The following is a 24,851-nucleotide window of genomic DNA, read 5'->3' as shown; positions in this document are numbered from 1 at the left end:
AACCCTTCTACTTCTGTACCCCAAAAGAAGATATGTTTAAACCTTTGTTCTCTCCATGGTAGAAATAATTTTTTCTCCATTCTTCTTTAATCTGGAATCCCATGATAATCCCATGGGAATATCATTTTTCCTTACATCTAGATCTTACTCAGCAGGGTACTACCCTAGGTGGATACTATCTCCAGAAACCATTCTCTTAACAGCTTAAATTACTTCCTCTTACTAAGCAGAGACAGCTCCTTTTCAAAGGAAACTGTGCTGACAGGCCACCACCAGAAAGTGGGTACAGTTGAACTCTCCTAGTAAAAAACCTATCCAACCTTTTATAGAAGGTAAATATATTAATAATAATCTGATAAATACATGATGACTTCATATACACAGTGTTGGACTATACAGTTCAAAACAGTTCCTAGAGCAACCAGTTTTCCATTCTGTCCCAGATTCCCAAGTGGGTCACATCTCCTTTAAGTGAATCAGAAGTGAAGGGTCTATAAAGCTCAGCTTCTGGGTTACCCAATATCATTAAATCTACTTTATATTCCCCAGATCTCTATGAAAGCCTGTTTAGCATGGTGCTACTACACCAAGAAATGGGTAGAATTTGTTTTACAAGTATTAAATTCATATTAATAACAGAGGAGTACTTGTTTAATCAGGCATTTCAGTGCTGTATATTATACTCATGAACAGAGCTGCTGGGAGAACATGGCTGTGCACCCAGGCTGTGCACCCAGGGGTCTTCGTTGGAGGGAATTATCTTCTGGGGAGCCACAAATTCACAGTTCCTGGGAAAACTTTAGTATTTTCTGATTAACATACTTTCTTGCTCTTTCCACAGAAACTATATTAATGTAACATCTATTTAACACGACATTGATGTTGGATGAAAGACACCGTCTCAGTTCAGCTACAGACTGTATGTACAATATTAGGCAAATCATTTTTAAGATTCTGTGACTCATAGTCTGGTATGTTACACAGGGGTAAACAATTTCACATGCATTCAATTACTCCTTTGAGCAGTAGCAGGAAAGTTAGAATTTGTGCAGAGTTTTGATCTCTCCTACTGAAGGAAGATCCTTCTGCCATCTAATTAAACTCAAAGAGAACAGGCATTCTCATAGCTGTAGACCACCGGGGGTAGTTAAGACTAAATCCAGGAAAAAGTAGTTTATACACACTTTTAACTTGGGTTACATAGGGGCTATACAATTTTCACTACCAAACCCAGACATGAAAACAGGTGAATTTTTCTAGCCAAATCAATGACTGACAATTCCTCTAATTTCTCTTGAATGAAAACATGTGACAAGTATTTTTAGAATATGCAATCAGACTTTTTTTTTGTCTGTGTGTTATAAGCCAATAACTTAATGACTTGATCCAAGGAAAAAAATTGTGACCTAACAACCTTAACAGCCACATAAGTGCCACAGATACTAGCTTGCCGGGGCTGAGCTACCCATTCAGCAGAAAGATTGTCTGGGTATTGAATTTTAAACAGACAAAATCAATGATGGTCCCTTCTTCTCTTCTCCTGATGGGTTTTGTTTCCCGTTTTAGACCAACAGTACTTGCTAATTTAAAGTATGAACAAGCTAAGGAGTAAAATGTATTAAGAGCTGATTTTGCACAAAAACAAGAGGAAATGTTCTAAAGGCTGTTTTGTACACATTTTTAAAGATAGGGTAGAATTGATAGAGCAGGTTTTATAATGAAATCAATGGCCATCTCTCTGTAGAACCCAAGGCAATGTATCACCCCAGACAACTGAAAGCCGTTAGAGTGCTGGTCTCCACTGCTTTCACTTCAGTCAAACTTATTTGAAGGGATGAAGGTGACAAATCAGTGTAAAGAGATGGAATATGCAAAGTCAGGGGAAAGAAGAAGGTGCCTGTGAAAAGAAGAGGATTTGCAAGCTGTCATCAAGGTTAACTATTTCCTAAAAGATGTCTTGGTAGCAGTCATTTAGTCAATGTCATTTATTCCAAGATAGATCAACCAATATTCCTTAGGACTAACTAGTAGTGAAAATCCATGAGGTAAATGAGTAATCCAGCTTCAAAAGACACTCACGTGTCTGTTTATTTGCTTAAGAGTGCTACCTTATACTTGCATGTTAGTAAAACCAATGTTTAGGGGGTGAGTACCTCCCCTCTTGGAACTGCACCAACTAAGCAGCCATGGGATGGCTATAGAGTTTCAGTTTTATTCACTATTTACCTAAGCTGAATTGAATTTAATAGCCTGAATTCTTATGTAATGCTATAGGCCCAGTTCATAATAAAGATCTTTATAGTATTGGTTTAGAAAAACAAGAAATAACAGAATAAATAAGCTCAATCACTTTAATAAGGTGTATTCAGCTATGCAAACTATAACTCCATGTCATGCTCAAAAGTGATACATAAAGCTGGTTGTTTGCAGTGGATGGAGAGCCTACAACCTTTTTAGGTTGTAGACCATCAGAGCCATATAAAAATCAAAAATAAAAAAATATTTGTACTCTGATTTCTATTTCTTTATTACTAACACTCTGTCATCCAATTGCCATCCCACTGTGTGACTAGAATTTTTTGTCATGAACCATTTTTAAAGCCTCCTATGATAAAAAGAAGTGGAAAAAAATCCTTCAGAGAAGTGAAGAAGAATAAGATTGATGACATTTGTTCATGAATCCAACAGTTTAAATTAAAAGATCCAAAGTCCTCATGATTATAGTTAATTGCACTTTGGAGATGGCACTTCAGTATTTACCTTTTGCAGTTGTAATGAAAACTTGCTTTCACATTGAAAGATATATTTTATTTTATTTTGTTATTTCATCATTATCTTTTTGTTATGGGAAACAAAAATATAGGAAACCTTTTAAATCAGCCAGTTGAGACAGTAAGCAGTTAAATAACCCTGGGAAAGAGTGCCTTAATGCTGCAAAGATGTAAGTATGTGCTAAAACGTATGCGTGAATAGTCCCATGTGTAAAGTTAATTGCCTAGATCAGCACATAATGATGATGCAGCACCATAGTACAAATAAACTAAAGGGATTACATGGACAAAGACTGTATCTTTTAATTTAAAAAATATAATGATTAGAATACTACATTTCCTTCCTGCCTTTATTTGAAAGGGTGCAAAACAGAGATAACTCATGCAGCTCCTCCTGGGCAGTCTTATTAACTCTGACTGAGGTCTTGCTTAGCTCTTCACCTCTCTGCAGTCTGCAGATTAGAAAGCAAGCACCTAGAGCACTTCCTCTCCTGTCATTGGACTCCAGTTTTATATCCCAGTTGTAATAATTGTCGCTTGAAGTGATCTCCATCTAGGACACACTTTTCACAAGGTCTCTATCCCCCTCATCTTTCTGACAGCTTATTATGACTGAAGTGGAAATGTTACATAAACCAAGTTGTTTATGGAAATCTTATTTCTGTCACATGAGTTCTATCCTGATATGACAGACACTCTATCTGGCTGCAAGTATTAAATATATTCATTATATCTGTCATTATGCAATTCCCCTCTTATCACCACTGGTTTTTATAGTCCTGATAAAATATACTCTGAGCAGTAAAACCATTGCACCTTAGCACACTTTAACATTCATAACAATCTGACATAATAAGGATACTGTCATTGCAGAAACACCTTCCTACACCCATGTGGGTACTTGAAAATCTGTGCTTTCTCCATCCTCCCACATAAATATAGTAGCTTAGGAACTTTTATGCTGTGCCTTGATTTTTAATGATAAGAGATGTCAGGTACCATTTAAAACATAAGAGATGAAAAGGGGACAATACAGCTTTAACTATAAAGCTGGATTGCTTGATAAGCATGGACTGTGTGTACAGATGTAGTCACCTGTTCTGCTTCTGTGAACTGGGAAAAGTGTGAGAAAATATGAAATAGTTAAAGTTTAAAACTAGAAAACATGGAAAATCTTATCTTAGGACCCCTTTCTTTCCCTCTTAGATACAAATAGAACACAGCTGAGGGTGACTTTGAACACAGCCTATCTGCACTCATGGCAATTAAGTATGCAAGATTTCTATAAATGAGGTCTAAACTCTGGCCTGTATTGGTGAATCTGACCTTCTCAAGTGTGTATAATATACATGTATTGCATATTCTCCTGCACATTGGTGTTCTATCCCCTCTCATGACGGTGATTCAATGGATGTATTTTCAAAACACAAGACACAGGTTTTAGAGTCCAAAGAATGAAGTCCAGTCACAGCTCTGATATTTTATGCTCTAGCCTCCAGACTGTACCATCAAAGTACTGGATATGTCTAGACTACCCTTCTGGATTCTGACGCTTGGATGTAGGATTTCCATACAAGTTAAGTATTTCAGATTTTTGCATACAGGGAATAACTCTCTAGAGAATAAAGAAAAAGTTGGTATGCGAATAGAGAAAATTTGGTAAATCCTGCATGATGTTGGTGCTTTGGGGACAGAATTGTTTAAGCAGCACTTTTGCCCTGTTAAGGCTAACAGTTTGCAGGTTGGTTATCAATATTTAGGAGAGCCAAGGTTCCAGAATCACTGTAATGTGTTCCCATGTTGTGCAGCACATCTGGGTTTTAAAACAGCAGAGTGGCAAAGCATTCCCTGAACCCGAGCAGCAGAAATAAAGATTGATACCAAGGAATCCAGGATGGCTCAAGAAGTGGCTCAGGATCTCTTGCTGCATTTTGCTTTGCTGGTCATTTGCATTAGGACCGACACAGTTCTGGCCGTTGTCAGAGTCACAGGACTGGCTACAGATGTTGCCTAATTTGGCAGCAGTGCTTTGGAAGAGAACCGAGAGTTTTGCAGGGCTAAGACCTGCCAGCCTCCAGCCCTTGTGCTAATACAAAGGGAAGATAGACCTCCTCTGTATCCTGACAGCAGAGCCTGGGAGGAGGGAGGCCTGTGCACACCCCATGGAGGGGGCTTACTTTTTAGGGACACGCTGCCTGGGGCCACCCCGCTTCCCACCGCAGCCCAGTGGGCTCGGGGCGGAGGAGGTGTGCGGGGTGCCGGGGGCAGGACGGGAGGCAGGTGCCGTGCCTTGTGGCACTGGGGCGGGGCTGCCGTAGCGCCTCGCCCGTACATTGGGTCCATATTCATACATAAATATCGCCGGGGTGGGCACCCACACCCCTCAACCCGGGAAAAGGGAGGAGGGGGAGGAGGGGGGGAGGTTAAAAAAAAAAAAAAAGGGAATAAAAAAAAAAATCCCAGTGAGGTCATTTCAATGAGAGCGCAGGAGGCGATGAGCCAAGGTCGACTCTTCTGGAGGAGGCGCAGCCCCTGAGCGGCGCGGTGCTGCGTACCGCCGCGCTGCCCAGCCGGCCGCCGGCGGCGCCCTGTCCCCGTGCCCGCCGCCGGCCCGGCACCTTGGAGAGCTCCGCGCCGCCGCCGGGCTCGTTCCTGAGCTCGTTGCCGGGCTCGCTGCGCGTTGCTGCGCGGGGCCGGGGCTGCCCCGCCGCCCCTCGGCATCCCCCGGCGGCCGCGGATGCGCCGCTCCGCCCCCGCTGCCGGCGAAGGAAGAAAAGTTTGGGGGGCGACTTTAGGGCCGCCGGAGCGGCGGAGGAGAAGGAGGATGCGCGGTTTCGCCGGCTGATCGCGAAGGAAGGATGACCGAGGGAGGATGTGCACCAGCAGCCAGATCATCGGGAGCCTCCTGGTGCTCTCCGTGCTGGAGATAGGGTTAGGGGTGTCCAGCGTGGCCGTGGGGGCGGTCAGTTTCAGCCTGGTCCTCACAGAGCATAAACCTCAGCTGGGAGACTCTTCTCCGGTATGGAGCGGGGTGTGTGTACGTTAGCCATTTCACTCTCTCTTTAACTCTTTACGGTGATGATCAGACCGTGCGAACGCACCCTCCCCTCCCTCCCTTCCCCTGCCTTCCCCTCCGCGTGTGCATGCTGCGCCGGGAGCCGCGCCGGGTCCATCGCCGATGTGCATGGGGAAGAGTCTGCATGCTCGTGGGGCTGGGGGGAGAGCCGGGTGTGTGTGTCGGGATAGGGGGGACACCCTTCTTGCTCGCTTTTTACCTTGTTTTGATTTTGCTGTAAACGATTGAACTTTCCGTGAACCCCTTCTCACACCTGGGGAAGCCCGATGCCTCGAATGCTTCCAGCATTAAGGAGCCTGGGCCATAGCTTGTAATCTTTCAGTCGACTAGGAGCTCTGTTTTTAAAAAAGAACAGCCCTGTCCCTTATGACTAGACTGTCAAAAGGTGTTTTAAAATAATGAATGTCAAGGCTTTGTCAGCTGAGCTCTGAGCCTTTGGAGGAAAAAAGCAAAAGAGAAAATGGGCAAGAAAATGAAAGAAATGTTCTAATGATCTGGGCATCCTGAGCTTCTAGCAAAATGAATAATAATAATAAAAATAAAATAATAAAAAAAACAACACCAATAATGGGTTAATAGAAGGAACAGGTTCATAACACAGCAGAAGCATGTCCATATCAGTGAGCATTTCTCACTTCTCAAAAACCTTTATTTTTTTCAGTTTGAGATAAACATGTTTCTAGGAAGCATTTTCCTCCAAATGGTTATTTATATTTATGAAACAAAGAGTAGGAAAAATCGAATATTCAACCTAAACATGAGTGGGCATTTTTGAACTCCAAAGCTGTTTTGGCCAGCTTGGATCGAACAGCAATATTTCTAAAAGCATTGTTTGTATTGCTTGAGATAAGATGTTAATGCAACAAACTCATGGTTATTCATCAGCATAACTCCTGTAATTTACAGATTCATTCTGACAAAGTGCTTCATGTAATATTCTCACTGCCAATAGTTATTAATTATTGACAACAGTCATAAATATCTGTAGCAGTACATAAACACATGATTCTGCACTGCAGAACAGGTAGGCGAGATAGGAGAATGAAGACACGATAATATAGGACACTGGCCAGCAGATAATGTTGTTATCAAAATCAGTTCAAAGGAGGTTTCTGATCATTGCTGATGAAGAAAAAAGATTACTTTAAAACATGTGTCTATCCGAGGATTTAATGACAGAGGGTAATATCCTGGGCTTCAGTGAAGTCAGAGAATCCTGACCAGTCAGTGCGATCTGATTTTTATGCAGTGATTGCATTTTGTGACAATGCAATCACAGCTGATCCCATTTCATGACGATGCACATTTCCTGCACAACTGCTTCATTCTTTTTTATGGTTTCTGTTACCTCACATAGTTTATGCTAGTCACAGATTAAGATCCTATTACATTAGATGTTGGTTTCAAGGACTTTACAAGCAAAGCAAGAGACAGATGCAGGATTAAAGGAGATAAAGAAACAGCAAAGCAAAATTGATTGGTGTAACAGGTGGTTGCATTAACACACCAGCAGTCTGGCTGATTTCGAGCTGTCTGTAGGTAGAGTTTTAGAGAGGAGTAAGACAGAGGACAATGAAGTGATTTTGCAGATGTTTATAGGAAATTCTCCCCATATGTGTGTGCAGAGTCATGGAAAGGAAACTGAAGGGACTTGTTTGAATGTGTAACAGGTGGGTGGAGGATGCCCACAGCCAGAGTCAGCAGAGGCAGGCATCAGCTGTTAGAAACTGAGCAAACAACAGCACACTGGGTAGGCAGAGAGAGGACACACAAAAACTGTACAGTGAAAGCACGTATCTTATTTTTCATGTAGTTGAGGAAATGAGAAATCAAAGCACTGCGCAGACTGGGGTGACACCATTATAAAGGTTTACTTACTTTGTGTTGAACTTTGATCAAATTCATCACCATTGTGCCATCCTTTTTGTACCACTCCAGCAGTTCAAACTGTCTGTAAGGTTGTGTTCTTCTGTCTAGAGAACTGGCAGTTAAGACAGGATAAGAAAAGGGCCACAGACCTACCTTTCTCCAGGGATGTTTAGGGCCATGAATAACTGTGTCCAAATTAAAATGATTGGAGAAAGATTTGTTTGCACAATCCTCAGAATTGTGATGCTGTGGAAATAGCATAATCCACCTTTCTGCCCACTGGATCCTACACTGAGCTCATGCTGGCTGTATTAAACAATATGTATGCACTATATGTATATATATATGTATGATATATCTGATATGTATATATATCAGATATATATCTGATTCACTTTCTTGAATCAAAGTTTCCCCTTGAGAAATAAACAATGAGGAAAAGAAAATAAAGGAATAACTGCTTCTTTGACATGTTAGGATGCAAAACACTGTAGTTAAGTTGAACAGTGTCATGTCTCCTCTAGTAATTTACTTGGAAAGATTCTAAAAACTTTTGACCCTATTTTACTCTTTACTTAAGTGGGTGGAACTCAGCAGAGGCCCAAGTTCGTAAGGAAATAGATGAAGATAGCATCACCATGGAAACCCTAACCTGGATTCCTAACATTTCGGAATCTTAAAATCATGCACATTCTATCTGCTATACTTGCCTTCCTACGATGGCTTCTATTTGATATGTTAGCTTTCTTTTTAAGAGTTTTCCTTGTTTTCCTTTTTTTTTTTTTTTCCATTTTCTCCTTTCAGCCAGATAATTTACTAGCATAACTAACTTTAAGGATGTGAATCCCACCCATGGGATTAGAGATACAAGTGAAGTTAAGCATGGGCTGAAGTGCTCTGATCATTGCATGCTCTGCATTATACATTAGCAAGCCAGGGAAAGTGGAGTAGACAACAGTGAAGAAATTGAAAGTCTAGAGAATGTCTACATCAAAAATGCATGGAAATGGGAAACATTTGTTCTTCTCATTGGATTTGAGCTAGATTAAGATGCTAAGATTTGTTTAAAAAGTAGCCAAAAGAAAACAGCTGAAGGTGAGAATGACTTCTTAAATTATCTAGAACATGTGGAGACAACTGACTGATTTCTTTTACATCATATGCCATCTTTTAAAAAATTTCCATGGCTACTAAGTTAAAAAATGATATATAACTCAAAAAAATCTTAAGATGGATGTGTTGTTGCTTTCTGGATTTTCTTTATGTTTTGTTATGATTGCATTGACATGATCTACTCCACAGACTATATTCAGTGTCTCCCAGATTTCTGTAACCAGAAACTGAGATATAGTTCTGAAATCTATTGTTCCAATTCAATTATGTGACGTACCATAGAAATGATCTAGCGCATGAGCGTGTTGAACCACTATCACCAACACAGCAGGAATGACAGCCATCCATTGGAAAGGCTTTTGTACAAAGAAAAAATCAGAACATAATCTTTCAAAACATATTCACTGATATTTTTTCAATGGCCACATACTTTCCCATTTATATTTGGAACATATTAGTCACTATGATTAGTGTCTATACATTTACACACACATATGTATATGGCTCTAGTTCTCATTTATTCTGCAGTGGTGAATAAACTATTGCTATAAACAAGACTCTCTCACAACAAGAAAGAAAGAGAATGAGACAAAAGCCACATCTTAGTCAAATATGCCATCTATTTTCACTTAGAAGAGAAATACCTGATGATTCACTTCTGGCTATGCCCCTCAAGAATGATAGTCTCTTCCCTTGTAAAGACAAATATCTAAATGTGTTTAACTGATGTGCATTCTCTGGAAGTTTATCTGTCTGTCTGTCTGTAGGGGCAGAGTTACTATTCCCATGATTTGTGACTGTAGCACTATGGAATTCTTCCTGCCCATGAAAAATCAGCATTTATAGTTTGGCTACAGAAATATGCTCCAAGTTGTCACTTGAAATACTTGATTTCAATTACTTTTTTTTTTTTTTTAATACAGTGCTTGAAGGGAAATCTTAAGGTTCAGTCAGTAGGGAACTATCCCAGAGCAAGAGTATTATTTTGGACAGTTAAATCAATGTTGGTGGCCTAAAATTTTAAAACATTCATTTTTTTACATCTAGTTTTTACTGCTGCCAAGTTTCTTTTGGAAAAGAACAGTCAAACTATTTTTTCAAATGAACACACACAAAAAAAAAACACATTATTGTTCAGCATGCAGACAAAATGCAGATGTGATCCTACTTTATTTTAACATGTGCATTGAATTTTCATCAAACTGGCCATATTTCTGACTGGCTCCTGCTCCTAATGAAATTAATTTCAGCACTGTCAGTGAGCTCGGTAGAAACTGGAGAGCGTTCCGTACATATACACGAGGGAGGATGTACCAAGTGTGGCAGCTGCTTGCCTTGTGTGGAACCAGGACAATTCACTAGAGCTCAGGAGTCTTTCAGCAGGTTTTCTTTATCATTCAGACCTTCCAGAAGCACATGCCGTTCTTCAAGCTGGCCTGTTCAAGCAGACTTCTAGTGCCTGACTAGTGCCAGATTTAAGAGAATCTGCTGAATATAGATTGACTTAAGCATATGTTAAAATGTTTTGTTAAGACTCTAGTTCACCTATTGCAAATTATTCTTAATTTGTTAGTTTTCAAGAAGCAAGCAAGAAGCATGCTCTAAGTATTTAATACAAAATAGCATAATTAAACATTATTTACTGCTTTTTATTCTAAAGTAAATCCTAAACAAGTAAATAAATATTCTTCTTTTGTGCTGAGAAGTTGAGTGTTTTTCCAGATAGCCAGGGGTTTTGTGAATCACTAATGGCAGGTAGACATTCAGGTCCAGAGACCCACTTCTAAATTTCCACAAGTTCTTCTGAAAAGCACTTCCCATTTTTAAAGTGTCTTTGAAGGCCTAGAAACAGATGAAAGGAAACACTAATCCAACTCAGATTTGGAATAATTTCCCTTCCTCTATTTCATCAGATACATATGGATGACCTGGAATGCTGGAGGGCTCTATATACAATGGGTTTACTCTGAGTTTCTTTGTCATGAACAAAAACTGGCGATCAAATTGTCCTTACATTCAACAGGTTTTCTCTAACATTTTCATCAGTCTCTCCAGAAAGAGTTCCCATAGAGAGTTTTCATTTTCTCAAGGGAATTACACTACTACTTTTGCCTTTTTACCTCCTTAAAAAAAAAAAAAAAAAAGATTTCCTAGGTTTAATATACAGCATAAAAACAGTTCATTTTCTTCTGCATGATGGAAACCAACAAATCTTTGGCTCCCTGCAAATACAACTGAAACTGATTATTTTTATTTTTTTTTTCAGTACAATTAAGAAAGTCCTCTTTTTTTCCAGGAGAAAGTGAATGAAGCCAAGTCTTCTGTTTCAGCAAATATGAAATAGGGATGGATCCAAACCACAAAACTTGAATCTAAATTGAGATTTCAGCCTCCTTACCAAAATTTCTGGGTGTTTGGATCTGAGGTTTTGTTTCAAGACCGTATTTAATATAAAAAATTAAAGCAGGCTCAAAATAAACATTCTCCTTTTCTGGGAGGTCTTTGATTCTTTATTCCAAAGTTCAACAGGCCAAAAGAGAGATTTTCAAATGTGCATATTGAACAAAGGCAGGCACAGACACAGTGTGAATGGCAAAGGGTCCACAGGCAAATAGACACTAATGCATCACGTTGCAATCACACTCACAGTAACAGGAGGACTTTGACTCTGCTAGTTTCCTGGAAAATCTTCCTGGAAGGGGGACAAAGGCACTCACAGTCCACTGAGTTTCAAAAGCAGTCTAAGAGGCTTTTGTGCTTTGTAACATTTTTCTTTATATTTTTTTTTTAACCAATCATCCAAGAGAGATTCTGTTCCTCTCTATTATCAGATGATATATTCAGTTCCTGCCTCTCTGTGATAGTCTTGACATGAAATAACATGTATCATAGGAGGTATGACTATGTCTGCAACCAAAAGTTACCTCAGAAAAAAATAGGAATTGCTTGCAAATAGTGATCTATGTAGTTTTTTTTTTAAGTGAGATGTTGATCTTTTAGCTTCTTATGAATTTTCTGATGAATCATAATCACAAAAGAAAAAAAAATAAAAAATCTAACAGTGAAACATAGCTTCAACAAGTCCCTCTCTAACTTCTAGGGCATTTTGGAGGGCTTATTCATTTAGCTTATCCTTCATGAAATGTTCTAGCCTTATTCTCAGCATAAGTTGTGAACACTTGAACATTTGGTCTTCAATCTTCAGTGGTATATTTCTTTTCCACTCCTGATTTACTGTATTTAATGTAAGAGTGTTTGCCTTAATTTACTTCAGGTTTGATATAGTTAGAAAATTTTACTATAAAGAGTCCAAGAGATTAGTAAAAATCAATGGAGTATAACCAATGGTTATCCAAAAAGGAGTGATTCCTCAGCATGACAGTATTAGTTAGTCATGGGTAAAATGAAGCCAAAAGTAGCTCAACTGTTAAAAGTCAAGTTTAAATAGTAACAGTATATTGACATGATGAAGTCTTTCAAGATAGCCAAAAATAGACAGGGAGTGGCAAGACAGCAGAGCCCCTGATGGCTGTGTTCCAATTGGCAGTATTATAAAGAGAAGAACTCAAAATTAAAAGATAAACCAGAACCCAGGAAATTACTGGTACAAAAAGTGATTGTAGCTTCTCCTATCTACTTTTCACTACTGTTGGCCATAACTTTGGAACCCCAGAAACGTTATAGAAAATTACTATAGCACTACCAATAAATAAATAAATAAATAAATTCATTAAAATCCTGAGCCACTAGCTGATCTATCAAAAAGCAATGATCAGAGTCAATCACATAATGTCCCACTGACTTCACAGCCCTTCTAGAGGTCTGTATATTGAGAAGCCTGGATAAGGCAACTCTGCATGAGCAGTGTCCTCATGCCTCAAGTAATGCTAATATTCTCTTCATAAAGCATGTTTCCATTGTTTCCAGTGGATCAGAATTTTCTACAGCCTTAGAAGAGAGAGAGAAGCATTTTCAAAGCATGGCGTGAGGTTTAGTTTCCTAACACTGGTTCAAATTCATCCATTGGCTTTAATAGCAAAATGCCCGCTGTCATAAATAAATAACCATACAGTTTTTTGGACAAGCCTTTTCTGTGTGAGTGTGACACACTGGTATCTCAAACAAAAACAAATAATACTGACCCTTTGATACTGCCCAAATGTTTTTCTTCCAAGATTTTTAGGACCTTCATGAATAGTAGTGCATTCAGTTTTACAACTTTCTTGTCTTGTAGTCATATGAATTATAAAAATTTGGCATATCCTTTGCAAGCTCACAGAGAACAATGTGTAAGAACCAGGAAAATTCAATTTGTCTGAGGTCTCTGTTGAGTTATTTAACTACAGGGCACCTTATTTCCTGTGTGTGGAGAGAGAGAGAAAGAGAGAGAGAGAGTAGATATGCAGAGATGTACAGAAAACACAGACCCTGATGCAATAAAATATTACTCCAGGTAGTCCCTTCCAATACTTTAACGTCTATGGAGTAACAAGGTCACTCCTTACTCTATGGAAGTCAGTATCTTAGGTCTTGCAGATCAGCTTATTCACTATTCTTTGGCTTTCAACAGGAAAATATCCTTGGTAACATAAGCATTTGGCACTGTATAATGGTGATTTGGAAGATTGTATGTCCTGTCCTTGAAAAACAATAAAGAATAGTAGAACTGCCCACATGGGTGGGTTCTAATGCTAAGGGAACCTGTAATTTCCTTGTTGCTCCTTTGGTCATGTGCAAGACCAATATAACATGTTCATCACAGGCTGCCCTACTTTTACCTTCTGGATAGAATAGACTGTACAATGGAAATAGAAAGTCTTCTCCAATTGAAATCAATGATAAAAAATCAATCTATTTTAACAGGAGCAGAATTAGAGCATTTCTTTTTTTTTTTTTAAAAGTGAGTGACCTATTCTTTTAGTTCTGAAGGTAATTTATCAGAAACACATCTTTGGAAATGTACATTTTATTTTTAATCTAGTTAAGGTACACTTGTTACAAGTTGAAACTGCTTTTGATGGTATCTTCCAGATCCTTTACATAAACTTTCTATAACTCATAAGATTTTCTTTATACATTTTTTCCTTTTAATCCTATTCAATCACTATAGAGAGAAATGATATTATTAGTCTGCTTTATCAAGACTGACTGAATAAAACTTAATTACAGTGATGTTCTGAATAAATAATTTTTTTGAGGTTTCTGCATGAATGTTGAAAAATGGAAAGCACTGCGTATGAAAACCATGGCTTGACTTGAAGCCAATCCGCAAGGACAGAATTGGGAGTGAAATATTAAAACTTCACAGAAAGCTTGAGTAATAACATACAAAGCAGGTGTGATAGTTATTAGCTGAAATCTTCTCTACCTGTGGGAAAGGGGCAGAGGGAGCCCTTCTTGTTCATTTGATTTTATTATTATTATTCCAACTGGTGAGCTCTAGTAGCAATTACCAGCTGTGCAGTGCATGTCCTGAGCTATTCACTGCCATGACCCAGCCCTTTACATGATTAGATTGGTATTAAATTCACATCCCATGCTTAGTATAGAGGTAAATAATGTACAAAATGAAACTATATTAACTGTGGGGAACTGATTCAATGGCCTAACTCAGAGTAAAAATACATCTCAAGGCTTATGCCTAGCTACATGCATGAACAACTTTGGCTGAAGGGAGATAAACTATGTAGTAAAGCAGCTCCTCAACTGGGATACTGAAGTTGCAAAGTTCTGGTAAGCAAATGACGTACGTATGTAATATATCATAGGGACCCTGAAAGATACTGAGAAACTGCTTATTTTTTTTTCTCTTATGTAATAGCCAGGCCTGTTCTGTGACTTAATCCTAAATCAAGGTCAGCTAAAGCTTTTTACTAGAAACACCACCTCAGTGCAAAAAGGATGTGGAAAAATCCAGTTTTAAAACTACAAAATTATTTCCCAGTAGGGGTGTCGGGTTTTCAGCTTTACTGAAAATAAGTAGCATAGTTTTCTTAACAATGGAGTTTATGAGGTATTGAAGGAACTTTTTGACAGTATTGCAAACACCTGGAGAGGGCCTTATTGCTTGCATACAACTAGTGTAGTTCCTACCATGACTGCTCTCTCAGGGGCTGTTCAATGTTTCCCTCGTTGAACTTGTATGAGGAAATAGAGACATCAGAAAACATCTTTGACACAGGTCACTACAACACATTAAGTTTTATCCATAAGAGCTGGTATGGGGTTGTATGTTTTGTTTTGTTTTGTTTTTTAATCACTTTTTGCCTAATACTTGATGTCACAACTGTCAGATCAGTTTGTGAAAGGGAACTACATGAAAAAGGACAGATCACTTCACACTATCTCTTGCAGAGTGGGCTATCCAGACTCTGAAACAGTTTTTTTCCTGCATGTTCATTGTAGCCACATCAACAGATGTACATGGTATTTACATTTGCATCCACGGAGCTAACTAACCTGCATTCTTGCCTTGAGTTCCACTGTTTTGAGGACAACGGTCCATACACAATCCCTCAGTGGCTCCCACTGCAGGATCAGGGCATTAGGTAGGCTTGAAAGTAGATGAAGTAGGATTTGGATCACTGATTACTACTTTACTAAACTTATTTTCTAAGAAAATAAATTATAAAAAAAAAAAAGTATAAAGACATCTGGCACGATTGTTTTTTTCATATTTTGTTTACTCAAGCAGCTTAAAAGTAGGCCTGCTTTCTTTCTCTACTTTTTTTTTTCTATTTTTATGACTAATCATCCTCAGTCTGTCTTCCCAATCCAGTTTCTTCTTGTATAAGTTTATGGCTGAGTTATAACTTCCTGAGTCATAAGGTTTGTAATAAAAATGCTGACAACAACTATAACCATTGCCTAGTCTACTATTGTGGTCACCACTAAAGCAACACAACAGGATTTAAACTTGAGACCTTAACGATGAAATAATTGTTTGTTTGTTTTTCCTTTTCAGTTTCTGCTTTGTGGCATATGTGGAATATTGTGCGCCAAAAAAAAATCTGGACTTGTTGTAAGTTTTTCCAATACATTTATAACACATAAGTATTTGAAAGGCATACTTGTCTAAGTTGAACACTTTACTTAGGACATACTGTGTCCAAGTGTTTCTGCTAAAAAATCACTAAATATTGCAAGCCAGCAGTCCAAAGAAAACAATCAGCACTTTGCGTTCATCAAGCAACAAAAAGCAGTTCTGAAATGCCCTATTTAGGTCATGCCAATTTAAGCCATATATCCAAATTTATCTCTGTCTGGATGGAAAACCTCTTCACATAAATCGATGACAAGTCAAGAAAGAGATCCTCAGCAGTGGACTGTATCTTCTTTCCTTCAGGAAACCATTTCTTTAAAGTGTGGCATGACTGGGCTACCAACTCAGTGAGGTTGCTGACCAAGTTTGATTTTAGATATTGTTCACTGTTCATGGTTCTTTTTACAATCAGAATAATGAAAAAGACAGTTTTAAAATGATGATGGATATCTTCTGTTTCTTCTAAGAGCAAGAAGTATAGTCATTTTTCTGACTACAGCAAAATGGTGTGATTGCAACACAAATCACTGCAGAACTTTTGTCTTTATGGTAAAGACTTGATCTTATTGTAAGTTATAATGTCTGGCTTTAATTCTCGGTCAGCTTGGTTATCCTGCCATGTACAAATGTAAGCCATGTAAAATAAGTGTAAGTGTGAAGGGAATCAACATCTCTCTCTTATAATTATTTTTAAATATTAATGAGTTACCCTAAACCCTGTTACAATTATGGTCTCATTTCTTAAAGGATATAGACCATACTCCATTTCTAAAAGCTGTCTGTTCTGCTGGTCTCATGCAATAGTGACTTCCTAGTGGACTGCAGAATACAGAGTGAATGCCACTTCGCTGACAAAATTCTCATCTCAGCTGTGTACAGAAGTGGTCTATGAGGCTCCATAAATTGTTTCTACAACAGAAGCATATATACAAAACCATACTGAGTCACATCAAAGGTCCATCTAGATGAATGTCTGACAGATCAGCAGCATCTAGGGAAGTGAATAAGGCAATCATTTAGCAATAAGGTCTTTCAGCCTCATGTGATTTGTGGCTCAAGGACATCCTGAACCAGAGATGGCATCTTTGTGATTAAAGCGATGAGGTCTTTAAACATGTCTTGTTAATTGCAGCCTGTTTCACTTCCTCGTAAAGTTTCCAGAAACATTTTAACCACATTAAATATAATAATAATAATAATAATAAAAAGTAAGCAAAAAAAATGTAGTCCACACTGACCTTCTGTAAAGCTGCATAGATTTCTGGTTGTTTTTGTTGCTTCTTTGTCCAGCACACTCACCTTCAGCATGTTTGAAGACCCACAAAAGCTGTAGGAAGCCTCCAATCTGCTATCAGACTGAACAAACTAGAACTGAACAAGAGGCACAGTCGGTTGTTACACAAAGCAAGAGAAACTCACTGTAAATACATGAGGCATTCACTCCTGAGAATTAGTGAGAAACCGCCCAATAGAAAATTATGACACACTGTCATGTTGTTGTTTTGAATTAAATGCTGGAAATCAGAAGATTTGTCCTAGTAGTCCTTACATTGTCTAGTTTTTAACACAGGCAACTAATTCTACGTAACTTTATCTTACATGCAACATCAATCTTAACTCTTGGACACCAGAGGGTATTGTATTCCCTTGGAGTTCTGTGGGACCTGTGGGAGTTAAAAAATGAATGTCAGTGAAGTTCATTGCAATCTGTGATGCTGTCAAAGTACTGAGTTATGGTTAGTCTCATTTTTTATATGAATGAATCTGTCTCTGAGAAATGTTACTGTGACATAACCTCTCTTGTCTTTCCTGACAGATGATACTTTTTTCTGCCTGTTGCATCTGTGGACTAATCGGAGGAATTTTAAATTTTCAATTTCTTCGTGCTCTGACAAAGAAGTCATCTGCTCTCTATTCATTGCATCTTGCCTCCATGTCTCTTGCATGCATTGGAATTGGTGGTTGCACCCTTTCTTCATGGCTCACTTGTCGGCTAGCCAGCTATGAACAAAGGCGAATGTTCTCAGAAAGAGAACATTCATTGCATCACTCCCATGAAATGGCAGAAAAAGTGAGTTGTGTGTCTTTCTTATTTGTTCTGCTTCCCTTTAAAAAAAAGCTACTGTATGTCTTAATGTATACAACTGGCAATGGGTGTATTCAATTTTTAGTTATATATGAGAAAGAGTTTCTGGGAAATGAAACGCTGCCATTCTGTGTGAGCTTTATTGTATTGCGTTATATGGGGCTATTTTTAGGTACTGTATATTTGCAGTACATCCATTTCAATGAAGTACATCCATTTTCAACATAATTCCATTGTACAGCTATCAAGGGGTTTAGTTGCTAAATATAGCACTTCATAAATAATTGGAAACCTTATTAATATGGATTATCATGTATTATACTGTGAAAAAACACAGAATGCTTTCTGTAACAACATCATTGCATGCTTCCAGGATTTAATCAATTTCTTCCTCTCCCAAGTACTCAGCTTATAAAGTAGGTTATTTAAACACAAAAGCCACAGCTCGAAAACCTAGAAGACTAAACCTAAGCACCTAAGACATATTTAGGCATGTAAATGAAACCGGTCTGATCTGCAGCAGCACTGAGCATTTATTTCCTTTCTCTGTTAAAATGATGCTTACCATGGTGTCTCAGTCCATGCTTAGTGCTGAAACTTAAGATCTCAAAGTTAAGCACATAGGGACAATAAATAAATAAATAAATAAAATTATTGAAATCAGCTTCTTGGGAGATAGGGATGTGATTAATTTTCAAGGAGTAAAATATTTACTGACACCCTGTTCTTTACATTTTGGTTTAGCATCCAGTGTTTTTCATTTGAGAAATAACTAGAGAAGTGAACAAATGTCATGCAGACTGCCCATCTAAACTGCCATGTGCCAGTTTACATTACAGTTAAGTTCAATTACTGAGACCTCTGAAAAGCAGAGAAAGGATTAATTTATTCAGATTGTAGAATGTTTTCAGATTCCCCAATAAAATACAATAGAGCAACTAATTGTCCATTATGTAAAAATTACTTGTCACTATTCTCTATTTTATTTTTTTAAATGGAATGAGACAAGCAGAAATATAGAATGAATTCACTTTAGAAAATGTTTGAAACACATTTTTAAAACTTATTTAGTATAGGTTACAACAGTAACATAAAATCTAGTCAAAAAATAAATTTCTCCCTCTCATTTTAAAACAAAGCATAATTCTGATGAGCTACATAGGCCTTGCAGATGGTCTTGCAGATGGTAGGCTAGATCCTGCCTTTCAAAGAGGCTCTTGCCTCAACAAGATGAAGCCCATATGAGAGAAAAATGTACAGACAAAAGAAATGGCTTGGCAAGAAAAATCCTTCAAAATGCAAGCAAATGCCAACCCTGTCACTTTGGGCAGGAGATGACCATACATAGCAGTAGATCACTGCCCCATTTCTTTGCCTGTTGAGGTTTTGCACACTTAGCTGTGAGGACTGCCAGATGCCCATCTATCTTGGGTGAAGGGCCATGAAGCATGTGCAGAGCAACGTTATTGCACATGCTTAGCGAATGCGGGATGAGCACCACTGGTGGACTCACTGCATGTGTGTTGTAGGATCAAGTATGCATGCATAGATGACCTGATCTGGGACTTCTCAGACCTACAGCCTGTAGGACCGCCTGCTGCTGGCGGGTCTGAGTGCATGCTCAAGGCATGCCCTTAAAAAATAATGAAGGCAACTTAACAACTTAAAAAGTTATGTCAAATTAAGCCCTAATTTATAAAAATAGTTGTAAAGTGTTTTATATATAAGACTATTTTGTATATTTATACTGATATACAGTAATATAGACATGTACTGCATGTGCATTTATTTGTGCTATATTTATTGTATAATTGTTATATTTATATTAGAGATTGAGGGGTATTGAAATAACCGACCTGCCCAGCTGCCCGGTGGTTCCCCCGACACCAGAGTTACCTCCAAGGTACGCTGAACACTAGGGAGCTACCATGTTGTTATGTCACTTCAGGAAGTGCCGCCTCTAAGAGGAAGCCATAGCTTCAGCTAATCAAAGTTGGCTGATGCTGTGACATCTCTCTGAGTCAGGAACAGTGCTTCCAGGTGGTGACATAATTCTACGTGGTGAATGCTGCAATTTGGAAGTAAGTTGAGTATTTAAAATATTCACCCTAGTTACAGACATCCAAATGCTCCGGTTTGGATGTTGCCACCATTAACTCACTCTGCTTCTAACCTGTGTGCTCCTTCATTTCTTGAATTCAGCAACATTTTTTTTTTTAATTTGTTAGTACTTTTATTTTTGAGGATAGAAATATTGGGGAAAATAAATGGTTTTCAATATTTTCTGATATTAAGATGGTATTCTAACAGTTAATGTCTTCGGAGGATTCAAGTGGTAAAAGCGACAAAAGGAAACATGCACTTTGTCACTCACTCCTGGCTTGCCTTCTGACAGAGCAGTATATTTTACTTGTGGCTAATTGAGAGTTAATATTACATGGTTTTGGTATTATTGTTCCCTTTCCCAACTGACCAATACCTTCAGCTTAGAACCCACAAAGGATTTAGGCACCTACAAACTGGCAGCTGCAGTGCCTTGCTTCAAAGCAGGCAGTCTCCAGACAGGAATCCCAAGTCCAGTGTTAGGCATGCATCAGTTTCCTCTTCAGTTCATGAGGAGAATAAAACACCATGTGAAAGCATCCAGCACCATCACCTGCCAGATGAAGAGTTGGGTGATAGAAAATGCTCATAAAGTTTACACGCCTTCTTTTCTTTGAAGCTTGTGCTTTGTTACAGATTATTGATTGGCAAGTCTATTTGGTTTGATGGTCCTAAGCTTACTTTGTAGAGAAGAACAGCACATCCCTTCTTTCAGAAAAAAGTGAAGGGAACAATTAAGTTCTGTGATCTATTTTAAAATGTATCTGGTAAGACCTGAGAGAGGAGGCACCAATGCTTCTACTTAATGTGAAACTCAGAGTTTTGGTCTCTGTGTCCCTAGCTATGTATAAATGAAATATTGTGGATTAAAAAGGGGAAGTGAGAAAGGGGAAGACTGCAAATAAAGACCAGGCCCTATAATTTCCTTCTCTTTACCAGGTATCTCAGCCATGATACTATAGAGTTAGGGTTTTTCTTTCTGTCTTTCCCTGTCTTTTTAACCCAGTGAATCTTGCTTTACTTTCTTCATAGAAACTTCCACAAGAATGGTGAAAACCACATCCCTTTTCTTCAACATTTCCTCCAACTGTACCTATGAGGAAGAAGAGGTTAATTTTAATCTTCCCATTCAGAAAAGTGCTATTGGTTCTCAAGCAAAAATTTTAGAACTAGCATAACAGTGGCAACTCTACCTCATCTATCTGAATTTTAAAAATAGCCAAAACTGCATTTTTATGCATGCCTATTCCTCTTGGCATAGTCGGATGTTCTTTGGGATCTGTCGTTGGACATAAGCAGCAGATCACTTTATTTTTGCATCCTGATTCAATTTAGTGAGGGATAAATAAATAAATAAATAAAGCTTAGAACTGCTTAAAATTAGGCAGTTCTGAACATAAACTCCACATGGCTTTGCAGCCTTGAAGGTCAGAGAAGTGCTTAATGAATGTAGTCATCTGCAGGCTTAGACAGCTGCTAAGTAGGCATTGTTTGGACTGCAATCTGAGATTTAGAAAATCTAACTCCAAATAAATCTTGTTTTAGGTGCCTTAGGATTCTGACTCATGAGCAGGTCAGCTTACTTTGGGATGACTCATCTGCCACTTGAGCAGCAACTGCTGAACTGCTAAAATTGTAGTCTGGCATATTAAGGGAAAACCAAAATCAGTCCCACCCCAAGGCAAGCAGTCTCCACTCAGGCGTCAAAGCCCTTAAATCCTATTTGGATCTAGACCTTCATGCCAAAGGCTGTCCCAGCCAGCATCAAATGGCATCTGTCTGTAGTATGTCAGCATGGGAAAAAGGGTTGAACAGAAATGAAGACTTAATTACCATCTTTTTCCTTTGTAGATTACTACACAAGTTTGAGTTGAGGCACTTTAAAGGACAACATCACAAAACTCGCACAGATGCCATCAATGCTGTATACGTGGTCTGAGAGTAATGTCCAACTCAATCAGTGTCAATGAGTCTAGCAGCTTTCAAATGTACTTAATTTATGTAGGAAAAAATGTGGTTCCTTTCTTTTACAGTGACATTTAACAAGCCGAATAAAAAATGTAACATTTTTCTGAATATAAAACATTCAGTTTGTTAGGTATTACAACCTTAGCTAACTAAATTTCAAACATCATAAATTAATTGTAGTTTTAATCAATGTTTTCTATTCTTGTTACAGGAAATGACAGACAACCTAAGCAATGGTGGCCCACATCTGATTTATAATGGAAGCGTATACTAAATGATTTTTTAAAGTTCCATGGAATGAAGTGGTTTTAGAATTTTCTTCAGGAAAAAGAAAATTGACTCCAAGAGATTGAGAAAATGGAAGTATCTTAGCTTTTATGGCTCCAGTCACAACTGCAGAACAGCACAGTTGCATTTCCCTTTTAGAAATGTTCAGAATTTGTCTTCTAAACATTTTGCGGATATACAATATTTATTCACTTCCTGGCTATTCTTTTTTTTTTTTTTTTGGTCTGAATAACTTTTCAGAATTGTGATAGTATTTGAAATGGACTTCTCGAGACTCTTCTCATGAAGACTCAAAAAACAGAAAAAAATAATGAAATAATTCAACTGGACAATTGGACCACATTTAGCCCAGTCACAGGATTCCTGAAGAGAATGGAAGAGGGCAGAGGAAGGATGGCTCAGGGCAATCTTCTTGTCCTCCCCAGTTAACAGCATCTGATGTAATATGATGGCTTCAGATCATGTGGCATGGTACCAGCAATGCATCTGCACAGGCCTCCTCCCCACATTGCAAATGCATCCAGCCTCAGTTTTCCCAGTAGATTGTATTAAAAAACAGTGCAAATTACTCCTCCAAAATGTTCCCATTTCATATGCAGAGTGTAAATGAACAGCGTGCTGAAAACACCAATGTCTTTGTTTTGAAAGACAGAATGCTCTAAGAACGCCATAAATCAAAACCTCAACAATGCCTTGTTGTAAAGAAATTGTAAATATTTCCAATTTGTGAATGAAGTATATTTCGTAATTTGTTCATAAAAGATGACAAATAAAATGAAATCCAAAACAGTAATTTTAAATATTTTTTTCTCTTTAGAAACACCTGTAAGGCTGAACCACCATGCTTGCAGTTTTGCTTAACACATTAAAAGGTTCCTAAAGGGATGAAACAAGCTCAGAAAGGAAGTAAGGAAGTTTGAACAGAAGTATTACCAAGGTCAGAACATTCTGGCAGTTTTGAACACCCACAATGAAGTTTGGGGTCTGTTCATGTTCAGACAACAACTTTAACCGACTCCAAACTCTATTGTGAGATCTACTGGCTCATATGGTCACAAAAAATGGAAGATGCTATCTGTAACAGAACAAACAGAGCATAATGTACATATAAGATATTCCTATAAAAACACTTATATGTTATATAGTGAGTTTATGACAGTACTGTAAAGCCCACAACTTCAGCATCAGTTTGAGATGCAGGCATTGTTGATGACTGGCAACATCTGGTGATGTGTACCCACATGCCCAGACAGGTGTGAATAGAATCTTTCCTCCTACTGGTCCATGTGTTGAATGGACAGCATGTTGTACAGACACAGTCAATAAGGAATATTCAAAGTTGTATTTTTAGTTGTAAAATAAGCTCCTTTATTATTCTACCCAGGCTGTCTACGGTAGAGTTCAAGTCTTGCCATAAAAACCTGTAGAAAATATGTTAAATTGTTTTGTGAATTTACAAAGTAGAAAATAATATTTAATTCAATTATCTTATGATTTTCTAAGTCTTTAAGGGAGTTTTGTATTCCATTACAACATAAGAAACCATTGTTATTTAAGGCTCTCACTTATACTTCATTCAAATTATTTGAATAGCTAAGCTTACGAGCCAAAAACTGGTCTGCCTCATGAGTCTTTCCCTTACATATCTATCATCTTATCGGGCTTTTGAATCTTCTCTATGCCCCTGATATACTAATATGTATTTTAGCTATTGCTAATGAGACTGTTCATCAAGAACATGAATACTGTCATAGCAAGCAAATTTGATGCTAAAGCATCTTTGCTCAAGGAAAGTGCTTCCTTTCCAAGGGCCCTCCAGCCATTAGACTGCTTCTCTTCCTACATTCCACACTGTTTGGTCTCTTTATAACTGCCATTTCCTTTTCAGCTTAATTCTTTTCTTTCTCAGCAGCAGGAAACATGGGCTATATTTGTCCCCAGCATCTGCCCGTTCTGGAGGCACTTTTGCTGCTGTTATGGGCACAGACTGTTAAGGTATGGCTAGTGCCTAAGTGGGTTGTGGAGTTTCATACAGGTTGAAGAAATTCATAACAGACATAGAACCAGACGAGGTGGTTCCATAAGACTCCCTTCCTCATTGCATCAGTGTAGAGTGTAAAAGGCCCTTATCAAAGAAAAGCAAGAACAAAATAAAAGTGACTCAGAAATCCACCTCAGAACTCTCTGGTTAAGGTTCCTCTTTATCTCCGTAAGACAACTGTAGAATCACAGTTCATACAGAGGCATTGTGTGACACCTCAAGTCTAGGAATGGTAGCTTCAGATCCTAGACTGGTTTGGAATTGCAGTTTGGAATCTGCTCAGGAATGATGTGAAAGATCATAACATCAGCCATTTACTTGTCACAAACACTTAATTTCCCAGCATGGTAGTAAGAGTATGTGATGGAGCAGGGAAATAGGTAACTCTTCTATATCCAACATAGGGTAGTTCAGGGCAGCAGCCACTATCTCATACTTTGGAAAGGAAAGGATAAAAGATTTCCCAGGTTCACAATGTTTGAAGCCTCACTGTA

At 38.3% G+C, this 24,851-nt stretch overlaps 1 protein-coding gene across 5 annotated transcripts; it reads left to right on the top strand.

Moving 5' to 3' along the window:
- The first annotated feature begins 5,238 nt into the window (after nt 1-5,238).
- TMEM196 (transmembrane protein 196) lies at nt 5,239-23,109 on the top strand. 5 transcript variants are annotated; one of them, XM_048068398.2, is made up of 5 exons: nt 5,239-5,802; nt 15,794-15,850; nt 17,688-17,942; nt 19,787-19,860; nt 22,240-23,109. In XM_048068398.2, exons 1-5 carry the CDS (start codon nt 5,644-5,646, stop codon nt 22,244-22,246), a joined length of 552 nt encoding a protein of 183 aa, XP_047924355.1. In that variant the 5' UTR covers nt 5,239-5,643; the 3' UTR covers nt 22,247-23,109. The 5 variants fall into 5 exon arrangements, with proteins under 5 accessions (XP_047924355.1, XP_013027263.1, XP_013027266.1 ...); XM_013171809.3 differs by having other exon boundaries at nt 5,239-5,808; XM_013171812.3 differs by having other exon boundaries at nt 5,243-5,790.
- The last annotated feature ends 1,742 nt before the right edge of the window (nt 23,110-24,851 follow it).

This window comes from Anser cygnoides, chromosome 2 (genome assembly GCF_040182565.1).
Source record: "Anser cygnoides isolate HZ-2024a breed goose chromosome 2, Taihu_goose_T2T_genome, whole genome shotgun sequence".
In the NCBI taxonomy this organism is placed as follows: Eukaryota; Metazoa; Chordata; class Aves; order Anseriformes; family Anatidae; genus Anser; species Anser cygnoides.
This window is presented reverse-complemented; position numbering and strand designations above follow the sequence as displayed.